General features: G+C 40.0%; 1 protein-coding gene across 1 annotated transcript; it reads right to left on the bottom strand.

Moving 5' to 3' along the window:
• Positions 1–827: 827 nt before the first annotated feature.
• LOC140234803 (uncharacterized) lies at positions 828–10,082 on the bottom strand. Its single transcript, XM_072314839.1, has 9 exons — positions 9,744–10,082; positions 8,695–9,438; positions 8,417–8,463; positions 8,076–8,210; positions 7,382–7,643; positions 7,018–7,141; positions 6,379–6,567; positions 5,649–5,970; positions 828–979 (listed from the first exon to the last, which is right to left on the bottom strand). The coding sequence occupies exons 1-9, from the start codon at positions 9,888–9,890 to the stop codon at positions 871–873; spliced, it is 2,079 nt and encodes a 692-aa protein (XP_072170940.1). The 5' UTR covers positions 9,891–10,082; the 3' UTR covers positions 828–870.
• Positions 10,083–12,054: the final 1,972 nt, after the last annotated feature.

The raw sequence follows: 12,054 nt of genomic DNA on the forward strand, positions 1-12,054 counted from the left end.
TGCAGGTTGTGACCATTTGCTATGTAGAGAACTAAAAAAAAACCCCTGAAAATCCACTTCGCTAACAGTGCATTTTTGGATGTAGAGGTAACATCTTCGTTTTCTTCTTCTATTCTTCTATACAATTAGTGTAAAAGGACCCTCACTGGGCCTTAATTTTACCACATCTGAGACTCACAAGGGGTGGGCTCACCTCAGGTTGAATGTTATTCTCCAGTCTAAGCTTTTTAAACTTTATATGCATTATTCAGTGTACAATGCCAACTGATGCATCGCACATCGCCTACATAGAATTATTTGTGAACCTCATACAGGGTGATAATGTTACCAACTATGAATGATGAGCAATAGATAAGTAATGATGACCTTCATCATAAGCTTCATAATCATTACCATACCACCTTGAAGATTTTGCAATAAATATCTGTTTTATATTAATATCTCCATTTCCTTAGTAAGTACAAGTGTTGATTTTGTAGCCTAATATTTTTTGTGTGTATTTATATATGATATAGGGCCCATATACAGAGAGACAGAGAGGTATGCATGTGTGTTTGTATCTATGGTGTATGTGTGTATGTGGACATGTATACACAATGCATGAACATTCCAACAAACGTGCTTGTGTCCTCCTGAACTCTCCCATACCATTGCAGTGACGAGCTGATGAGCATTTACGGAGATTAGAAAAGAAAAGAAAAATCACACACACACACACACACACACACACACATTCTCCTCGGGTATTGTTCGAAGGTCCTCAGGGGAAACCCGTAAAATAGTTGCCTGCTAAAACTCGAACAAATATTACAGAATCAAATACGTGATCAGTTAAATAACATTACATGTATTTGATTTAAACTTTACACATTACAAATTAGAGAGTACGGCGACGAAGAACAGGTGCCGGCCTTGGCGGCCGGGGAGATCGCAGATTTCGTTGAGGTGCACTATCAAGGGCGTGCTGAGGTGGAACAAACTGCAGAAAATAAAAACAAATTCGTTAGTACAATTAACAATCAGCTTTGTTTTTGCCGGTCCTTGCTCTTCTTTTACGTTATAGTGAAGCATAAAAGATGTCGAAAACAAAAATTTCAAGCTCAAAATCGGAACACTAGAAGTATGTCTATGTGGGCTATTTTTTTCTTCCATTTTATCGTTGAATCGAATTGAGAAACAAAGACAAGTTCTTCGCCCCGCTAAAGCTGATATCCTTCAGTGACGCTTCCCCCCCCCCCCCCAAAAAAAAAGGTGGGGGGAGGGGGGAATAAAATAGCTAAATAGCCGATTGCACAAAACAAATACTCGAAAAATATTCGTAATTTACATCACTTTGTGCACTAGTAATATCCGGTAACCATGTCTTGTGAGATGTGAAAATAGCCGATGCTGATTTGGTGAAGTATTCAGTCATTGTAGACTCTTATTTTGGTCAATCATTGCAATAAGCCAGTTCACTATTTTTGTTTCATGTGCAGTTGGCTAGGCACTTCACTTAATTTCAAAGCGACATAATGCATAAGCTTGCCTGACGTGACAGTTAATGAAATTCATTTTTAAACAAAGAATGAACTTAGGCAGACCAAGTGACCAGAATGGTCCGGCAATCAACACTGTTCTTGGGAAAGCATTTTTATCGTTATTATTATTGTGATTATTATTATTACTATTACTATCATTATTATCATTATTACTATCATTTTGCATTTAATAAATTAACAAACTGTTTCTAGTAACATTGCCAAATGAAAGTTTTGCTGTCGGGTGGTTGTGCCTTCTTTAATTCACGATAAATTAAATTCTCCTTGAAAGGAAAGGAATGCATCACATTCTCTTCGAATGAATTGATTGACTAAGATACCGAATAATCCCCGAAGATCCTAAAATGTCACGGAAAGTGCATGCGCGTATTATTGATAACTGGGAATCCGTGGTCGAGTTTATAAGTCACTACGTAAGTTCCTAGATTAAACTATAAGAATGTTTTTAGTCTTTGACAGGCAACTCAATTTGTGATAAGCCCCGCCCCGCTCATCACTGTGATGGACAGCCTTGTATATTTTCATCTCCGCTTGAGTTTTAGGAAAATCATTACTCACATCTTTTTCTTTCTTTCTTTCTTTTTTTTTGGGGGGGGGGGGGAGTAGACTCGAATATTACGAGTACACTGTAGAGTATTTTTGCCATTTTCCTTTCTACATGATGTTGATGTTGTTAGCAACTTCCGCTCATCTTTAAAAGTACACTGTGCTCTTTTCTCTTACCACCTGCAAACGTTTGTGATCCCATTTTCAACTCGAGACAGGGAAACACAATGCTGCATTTACTACTCCGAGCATCCAGTATCGCACCTAATGATAACTAAGCATTAGTGCGCTTCCATATACTCTTCCAGAGAGTCCTCTTTATTATTAATAGAGGAACTTAGTCGATTTGTGAGAGAACAGATATTTATACCAATTACTCAATGACCGTTTAGTGAATGTGCAAGTGCTTGGCAGACTTTGCTTGAAGTGGAATATTGCAGATCAAAGAATGTACAAAGCTTGTTGGTGTAAAAGTGGCATTTCAAATCGTTGAAATTCATTCCTTTGTAGAGATTCGTGACTGGTAAAGAGCTCTGATTTGGTCTAATGCGCGATTATTGTATTCGACGTGTTGAATACTTCAAGCATTGTCACTCGTACTTTACTGACAACAAACTGCTCAGATGGGTGAAATAATAATAGACGATTATTCCTTCGCCAAACATTAGGTAGATTCGATCTCCTGGTTGCATTTTGATGAGAGATCTCAGTCCAGCTCAGTTTTACCAAATACACAAAACCACGAAGCTTCTTTGTATCTGGTCTGAATGATGTAAACCGATTTGTGACAAGACCCAACCCGCTCGTCAGTATTATGGACAACCTTTTATCTTTTCATCTCCAATTCGGTCATGACATCAGTTGGAGTTTGAGTGAAACTAATATAGATTTAGTTCTAAACCTTTGAATTTCATTTTGCCTTACCTTTCCCTCTTAATACCATATCGTCTGCAGATTTTTTTTTTTTTTTAATATAAAGCAGTTCAGTGACTGTGCACCTCCAGAACTTTAAAACACTTTTAATCCCATCAAGTGAATCTCACTTCCGGGTTTGAAGAAAAATTAGCTTCATAAAGCAGGTACCAGTATCCTTTGAGGAAATGAGCAGGCAATTACCTAAATGCCTTCGTCACTACTTTTCGAAAGTTATTTTTTTCTTTTTGTCTTACCCCTTTGCACTTCACTTACCAATTGTTTCAGAGTTTGAAATACTTAGTAGGTTAGCGAAAGTGCCAAAAAATGCATATAATCTACTCGCCTGTTCACTAGATACGCAAGTAATGCATTTTGGTTTTTATTTTAAATGTAATAATGCACATCGAAAAGTCTTTTCGCAGCTTTTCAACTTGGGTGATAGCGCACAGTAATTCCACTAAATTTTGGAAACTTGAAAGCATTCTTAAACTACTTCAATACGCCATTGCTGTTTTCGATACATTTCACACCTCTGAAAAAAAGAAAAAGAAAAAAAAAGTGTAATTGGTATTCTGAAGATTGAACTCTTTTGATGGTTTTTCCTATCAAAGAAGTAATACATTTTACCGCATCTTATGTTGTTTGCGTCTCGTATCCTGAATAATGAGAACGCATTTGTAGCCTTGTTATCACATGGAAACTTTTCCATATCCATGATCTCAAAAAGGACCTGATTTGTAATTTGTCTGAGGAGGTAAACCAAAGTGTGACAAGCCCCGCCCCGCTTATCACTGTGATGGACAACCTTGTGTCTTTCCATCTCCAACTGTAATTGAGGTTGTTTGACACTCTTTTAAATGTTGAGGTTAAATTCAAACATTGAAAAGAGAAGAACTGATGTTCATGCATGATTGCATTTCTGCTCATTGTCATACCAATTTTTCGAATTGCCTATAAGATGCAATACGATTCCTTCAAATCATAGGCGATCCTGTTTTAAACTCCTCGTGGTTAGTTTAAGCCCTCAAGATATTTAGGTTTGCAAACGTTTCTATTCAAACGTTTTCAGACATTTTCAGATACCGTTTGTGGTATTTTTCTCTGATATATATATATATACATATATATATATCTTTCTATAACAGGATCAATACTTTAGTATAAAATGCAGAAATATATTATACAAAGTACTTACCTCCCGGAATTCCCACTGTACACTCCAGCCATAAATCATACACAAACTTTGTGTGAATGAAGTATTTGCATATACACACAATTGATTTGATTCTTTTGTTTGTTGGCTGATGTATTTGCTTCGTTCTGCCTAAATAGTTGGCAAATAAAGAAGCATCTGTCACAAGTCAGTTTGTGTTACATTCGCCTATCAAGCACGAACTTTCAGAGTAGGTAAAGATTTTAGTCATGGATTTGAATTAAATCTGGATAATGCCACCAAATAAGCATGTCATGATTATTCGTAGTTTATCCATTTCTCCCTTTATCTGCTGCGTTCCAATTACAGTCCATTGCACTCGATTTCCGAGAAAGTTTTAATCATAATATTGAAGAAATGTTTAAAAAAAAAAAAATGATATCGTCGGTCATGGTGTGGCTCTCGTATTCTGTAGACACATCTGAAGCCGCTTTATCACAATGAGATTCAGTTATTGCAACTGATTGACAACAAGAATTTCATGAATTTGAGATTCAGTTAAATTGGTAATCGTAAATGGGCTTAATTTGCAATTTTCCGAGCAGGTAAACCAAATTGTGACAAGCCCCGCCTCGCTTATCACTGTGATGGACAACCTTGTATCTTTCCATCTCCAATTGCTATAGTGAGGTTGTTTTATATGCTTTCAAAGTCATTTTTGGAACATTGATTAAAATGGAAATTCTGCTGGTAAGCGTGGCTGCATTTATTCCTGCCATTATTCTTATTCTTTGGAGTCGCTTGCGATACAAATCATTTCTTCAGATTATATTGGGCGATCCTGTTTTAAACCCATCGTGGTGAGTTCCAGACCATATGACATCCAGATTTGTAGATGCCTCAATTCAAGCGTTTGTAAGAGCTATCAGGATATACATCTTTATTTTATTTCCTTTGTGTGCTTTTTCTGTTTGTTTTTCGCAACTGTTTGAGAATAGAAGGATTAGTAGAAGTAGAAAATGCAGAAATATATACAAAATACTTACCTCTTCACTGCAGCCACAAAAGATTTACAAACTTTGCTTTTCATAAATCATTTGAGAATGAAGTCTATATAATTCTTTTGTTTGTTGGTCGATGTGTTTCGTTTTGCCTATATACTAGCAGTTGGGCAATAAAGTGCCTTTCACGACTCAGTTTGTGTTATATCATTATACACAATTTTGCTAAGAGTAGACCAATCATTTCAATCCATGATTCCAATTAAAGCTGGATAATGTCACCAAATGAATATGTTATGGTTATTACTGTTTTATCCGCATTCCTGTTTATTTGCTGCGTTCCTGCTATATATTAATGCACCCGATTACTGATAACAGTTTGCTTATAACTATATCTAGCACGAGAATCTTGCAATAATATGTTATCATCAGGTTATAGAATGGTTAGTAGCAAAGTCTGAAAATCCTTATATGGACAGCAGTGCGGCTTACTTCATCATCATCCTCAGCTCGTCGACAACGGCATCGACGGCAGGCCGATTGACGGGCATGGAACTCCGGCAGGCGTCCCCGATGTCGGTCAGGTCTCGGTCGCCACTCGACATCCCCATGGCCCAGAGGAGTCGGCCGAGCTGGAAGACATCGCTGTGGACGCTCTTGGGCTGGTCTTGGAGGGCAACCTCTGGAGCAATGTGTCGATAGATCTGGCCTCGACGGTACTTCTCCTTGACATTGCGGCAGAATCGGGTGTAGTTCTGATCGCTCCGAGAGGTCACCAGACCGAAGTCGATGATCTTGGCCCGCCATCGATGACCTGGAAGAATCGGAAAGAATTGTCTTCAAAGGGCACAACCACATTGTGAAATCTGAAGTCTGATGAGAAAGACATCCACCTATTTTCCAGCAACATTAGAGACAGAATTTCGTTTTTGCTTAATATCACTTGTCGTTTCTGCAAGCGTTGTGGATTTTCCAAGCAAAGCAATTCTGCAGATGCAGAAGTTTTAAAGATCACACGCCTCCATTTTTTTTAAATCGCAGACTAAAGAGTACTGCAAATGTGTGCAATTTTAGTTTTCTAACCTATCTTCAGAACAACGGTGGTAGTGATGATGGGATTGCGGGCTCTATCGGAGAATAATGTCTATATGGTCATTTTGCAAATAAATGTCCGAATAAAGCTTGATCTACAATTAAAAAGAAAAAAAGAAATGTTACTAACCTGTGGGTGGCATGTAGATCAGGGCGTTGTCTCCCTTCAGGTCATTCATCAAGTATCCCTTATTATGAATGACCTGAAGACCACATGACAGATCTAGGGCGATCTGTAGCCAGTCGGCATGACGAACCAAGGGTGCGTGGCCAGCAATTGCCTTTCCCACAGTAAACGTCTTGCCGCTCTTGGGGTCTCCTGTATAACGGACAAAATACAGCAATGAATAAGAAACGTTGTCCGTCCATGATGAAGAATGATGTTTTACACTGCATGCTAATTCGATACGGAGTAATAATTGCTGATATAACTGCATTCATCACACTAAAACAAATGCAAGACAAGCTATAGAAACGGAGAATGAATGCAATGTTTACTAACTACTAATTTCATGATTGCTTTTATACAAAAGGAATTTATGATTTTTTAAAATAAATAAATTGATAACTGAATGAGAATGAATGAATGAATGAATGAATGAATGAATGAATGAATGGAAGGATGAACGGATGATGGAGTGAAGGCTCAGAGAGAGGATGAGTAAAATTAATTGGCACAGACCAGACGACCCGAAATGACAATAATAAACCCGTAGCTGCCTGGTATAGAAGTGTGAAGAGGATTAAGGACCTGAAAAGATATATTTACCAACAAACTCCATCGCCAGACCCACGCATCCCACCCTGACCTCAACGCAGCCAAGATAGCGGGGAAAGAACTCCTCTCGACCGAACAAGTCCAGCAGAGAGGCTTCCTTCGCGATCTTCTGCACCTGATATACAAGGACGAGAATTAGCAAACTGATTACCATAATGTCACACAATGAATCAAAATCTGTCACAGTTTAAAGAGTTTGGTACGAAGGTGTATGTCCTATTTTTCTAAATAACTCGTAACTCTTTCGATTTTGACTAATCAATTTGCTTATTTGTATAATGTTCTTCCTGCATTGGTATGTCTGTATTTTCAAGATGTCGACAAAAACTTGTACACTGTAGGAAGTGCTGGTTACCTTGGCTTCCATTGCCCGGGGACAGTCGGGTAGGATCATGGTCTTCACGGCGATGGGTGTGCCGGAGGAGCGGTGGCGATGTAGGTACACGGTGCCGTAGCACCCGCTCCCCAAGATGGTTGGACCGCCCGAGGCGGTGAATGGCTTCAGATCGGCCAGGTCCCACACGTATGTCGAAGGTAAGGATGATGGTGATGTAGCACCGTTACCCCTGGCAACAGCTCCACTTACTGCACCTTGCAGAGATGGTTCAGTAGGAGATCTAAAGAAAACAAAGAGAAAACGTACAGGCATGTTTGTTTTTGTATTCAGTCGTCAATTTTTTATTTTCTAAGGAGGTATAAATATACAATTAAGTTCTTGATAGTGTTTTACTAGTAAGACTGATGTTGAGTGTAATCATAAACACTTATTGTTGAAAGACAACTCATCACAATCTGATAAAAATAGGAGTATTGCATATGTTGTGTGTCTGTGTGTGTGTGTGTGTGTGTGTGTGTGTGTTTTCTATGTATGGTATCTTCATATCCTGTTGGTAATGTTTGACTGATGATTCACATGATAGAGTTTGAAAAATGTTAAGATTCTTGAAGCGTATGCTGATTCTGATTCATTAAGTGTTCACTGACAAAAAAAAACTCCAGGGATGTTTGTGTGTGTGTGTGTGTGTGTGTGTACGTATGTATGTCCTTACTGAGAGGAATCGGTGTCTGATACATGTGCAGGGAACCGCCAGACGATGGGGAACCCAGGAGGACTTGAGGATTCGGAGGTGGACGAGGAGTTAAGGAGGGTGCTGGACTGAGATGTTTCGGGGGTTTGAGCTGACCTGTATGATAGTTTAATTTTAAGAAATGCGTTTATAGATACAGAAATAAGTTTTGATTGCATAAAAACTGGATTTAGATATTGAGAAAACGTAAATTACACTATACCATATTTAGTTTCTATTCAATCTAAAGAAATTCAGAACAAGATAAGGTCTTAGATATGCAAAGAACCAGCAAATAGATATATTTGTGAGTGTTTCCTCACCATTTAGGCAGAGCAGAAGCGTCCACGAAACCACGAGAGTCGTGACCCTAAATGAGAAGAATTATTAGATCAGAATGAATTTATACCCATTATCATCATAGTTCTGGCATAAAATTAATCAAGAACAAGCCACATCAAAAGGACAGTGGTAACATCAACTGCTCAAAAGACACTGGCCAGAAAAGACGCCATAGTCCGTTAAATGCAGTATTACAACAATATTTTAAAGCAAACGATTATGACAATAATATGATATTGGCTAAAATATCTAATCTTACCGGTGAGCGGTGAGAGGCAAGCTTTATTTGCCTTCTGGCTTCCGCCAGTTCCGTCTCTAGGGTCTGCATCTTGTCTTGGAGTCGTCGAATCTTCTCCTCGGCTTCCATTGCCTGCTTACCCTTCTGCCAAGCTCTCTCTTCGGCAGATCGAACATCTTCCTCGGCGATCTTCCTCCCTTCTTCAGCTCGACTTGCCCGCGCCTCGGCAAGTCTCGCCCTCTCTTTGGCTTGACTAGCCTTGGCTTCGGCGAATCTCGCCTTTTTCTCCGCCTGACTCGCCTCAGCCTCAGCAAGTCTCGCTAGTACCTCCTCCCGACTCGCCCTGGCTTCGGCAAGTCTCTCTCGCTCCGCCGCCTGACTCGCCCTGGCTTCGGCAAGTCTCTCTCGCTCTGCTGCCTGACTCGCCCTGGCTTCGGCAAGTCTCTCTCGCTCCGCCACCTGACTCGCCTCAGCCTCGGCGAGTCTCGCCCTTTCCTCGGCCTGACTCGCCCTGGTTTCGGCAAGTCGCTCTCGCTCCACCGCCTGACTCGCCTCAGCCTCGGCAAGTCTCCCTCGCTGCGCCGCCCGACTCGCCTCAACTTCGGCGAGTCTCGCTCTCTCCTCGGCAAGTCCGAATCTCTCCTCTGCTCGTTCAGCTCTTCTTATAGAGCTACACGCCAATTTGGCAAGAGTCTTTAAAGCTCCTGCCTCGTGTTCTGCCATGAACAGTCGCCTCTCAGCAAGTTGAAGTTTGCCGCTCAGCTCCTAATGTGAAAAAGGGCAATGATACCTATATTAAAAGAATATACAGAAAATTGCGAGGCAGTTTACAATTTGAATCGTATTCTGAGGTACAAAGAGCATCAAATAGGGATCTGCTTGGTCCACAACGTAGATCCAGACTAAAATATAGAAATCCAGTTGCTAAACTTCTCCGAGAGCTTGGATTGATTTTGGTAGCCGAAGTTCGATTTGTCCATAAGAAACTTAAAACGATTCAGTTTGGCAACATTCATAATGATTTTTTTTTTTTAATACTTATATTCATGGAGATCTACAAAATTACTTACCTCAAGCCGTTCCTTGTGTTGTTCTATCTCCAAGGAATCTCGCATGCTTTTAAGAAGTAGTTCTCCTGCGAGGTATACGGTTGTTTGGCGTCCATGCGGCGAGGCCGGGCGGGAATCCATGGCAGGTTGCACGTCAAACTCAGGCATACTGTGTACAAAAGGTTTTTATCTTTTATTAGTTTTAATTCAATTTAACGTGTCACCAACCTTTGATTTTGAATGCTGATCCGTTCGTCGTACGTAGTACGTAGAGTGTTTGTTTGCTTGTTTGTCTGTTTGGTTTTTTGTGGGGTTTTTTTTTTTGGCTCTCCATGAGTAAATTATCATAGTCTAGTCTATAGAATTTTTTTTTTTTTTTTTTTTTTGCTCTCCATGAGTAAATCACCATAGTCTAGTCTATAGAATTTTGTTTCTTTTTTTTTTTTGGGGGGGGGGGGGGTGAATTACCATCTTCCTCGCCTAATAAGACTTCATAGGGCATATACTTAACATTGTACTGTCGTACTGTTATCAATATAATGCAGCAATACATCAGCAATATTCTGTGATTTATAGTAGTTCTTCGTGTACTGTTAGCCATATTTCTTCAAAGACTGGGCCTACCTCTCGGAGTCTTACGAACAACGCCTGCCATACACCCTTTATTACAGAAGTATTCGTGGTCATCTTTGCAAATAGATAAACCACAAAAGTGTCCCCCCCCAAAAAAAAAAAAAAAAAAATGTTTGATTTCAATTCTTGGAAAACAGATTATTTTATCTACTGTTTGAACCTAATAACTAGAGCATGGCCTTCGTTGTTTTGCAGTTAACACTCGGGACCAAATATGAGTAGAAATTGTGAGAAGCATACAGTTGGGGTCCTACTAATAAATATACGTGATAGATCTGAGCTTGTTATCATGTCTTGCTATCAAAGTATGATTGAGGGTACCACCTATCGTCACCCCAAGGATCTGCAGCTCGTTTATTCCATAAGTATGGAACAAATTCGCCTAAGTTTTTCCTCAAATATGCCGTAAATACTGCAGTTTCGAATCTCGTGAGCGTCCTGTTGATTCTGAATCTCCGTTGTAAAATAACGCAATTTTAGTCCATGCGATGCATTTACTTCGCACGGCGTACCTCACGATCGGCACCCCCTCCCTCCATAGCATATAGGTAATACACGTGAATTTCACAGTCATGCGTCGTTTCTGAGCGGATGTATAATTGAAACGTGTTTAGTTTGGTTTGTTAGTTTGTTTATGAGTTCTTCTTCTTCTTCTTCTTCTGATTAAGTCTGCCTCCTTCAATAGACTGAAGATTCTTGCAGACTGGTGCTATTTACATTATAATACAATTTATTTACAGATATTTACAAGCACATAGAAAATTTGACGAAAATAACTAATGTTAGCCACTGTGATCAACCGTTAGACGGTTTCGAAATGATCCCACAGATGGCGCTGAAACAATTTCTGACGACAGGGAATTCCAGTTCCTTACAGTTCTTGGGAAGAATAGTTCTCGAATAGGAGTGTGGTTGCGAGTTTGGTTTTGTCTCTTCGTTTTTATTGTTTTCAAAGCTAGTAATGGCACTTTAACCCACGCGTGTACCTTTTCGTTCTAACGTTAGACCCTATTTTACCGTACGTAAACAGCCACTGCACTATACGCAGTAGTGTGCCGATGTCAAGGTAAGACCTACCCTGCCGATAGGTGGTAACCTGGGGCCGCGCCCTTATAGATCTACCCTGTTTGGCCTTGGCCTTACCATACAGAAGAGCTGCTAGCGAAGCAGAGCTAGAACGGGGGATATTCATTGCTTGCAATACCCAAAAGCTTATTGTTAGAAAATTACTGCCCCGAGATCTTTAGAACCCCGTGTCTACTAGTATTTCTACTTCATAGGTATTGTGTGTCATTATCACAGTAGGCCTGCCACTGCTCTTCCGTTTTCAGTGTGATGATGATGCTGTTGCATGATGAACCTTTAAGGTAGATTACGGAAATACTCTCTTTTCTTTTTTGCCCACACTTTGTCTGAACAAAAAAAGGCACTAAAAGAGCATAGACTAACCTGTTTGAGGTTCGAAAGCACTCGATTTCCGTGACAAAAGTGACAATAATCGACCACAAGATCGTTCAGAGAACCTTGCGATAAATATGTCAGGACGAAAAGAAAGCTGTTTGTTTACATTCCAATCACCATAGCGCTAGCGCCTAACGTGTAGCGTACTATGCTGCGCTGCTGCACTGAGGCGCGCTGTTAATGCGCGCGCGCCATGATTTTTCCCACGTCATGTAGGCAGTAGTTCTGGAGCAAACTG

Source organism: Diadema setosum, chromosome 11 (assembly GCF_964275005.1).
Source record: "Diadema setosum chromosome 11, eeDiaSeto1, whole genome shotgun sequence".
NCBI lineage: Eukaryota > Metazoa > Echinodermata > Echinoidea > Diadematoida > Diadematidae > Diadema > Diadema setosum.

Bases quoted from the DNA above. Each gene is read 5' to 3' on its own strand.
- LOC140234803 (XM_072314839.1), bottom strand. From the start codon at position 9,890: ATGCCTGAGTTTGACGTGCAACCTGCCATGGATTCCCGCCCGGCCTCG. The intron at 7,644-8,075 runs GTAAGGACATAC...TGTTTTCTTTAG, and splicing joins TCAGACACCGATTCCTCTCA to ATCTCCTACTGAACCATCTC. The intron at 7,142-7,381 runs GTAACCAGCACT...CTTGTATATCAG, and splicing joins CCCGGGCAATGGAAGCCAAG to GTGCAGAAGATCGCGAAGGA.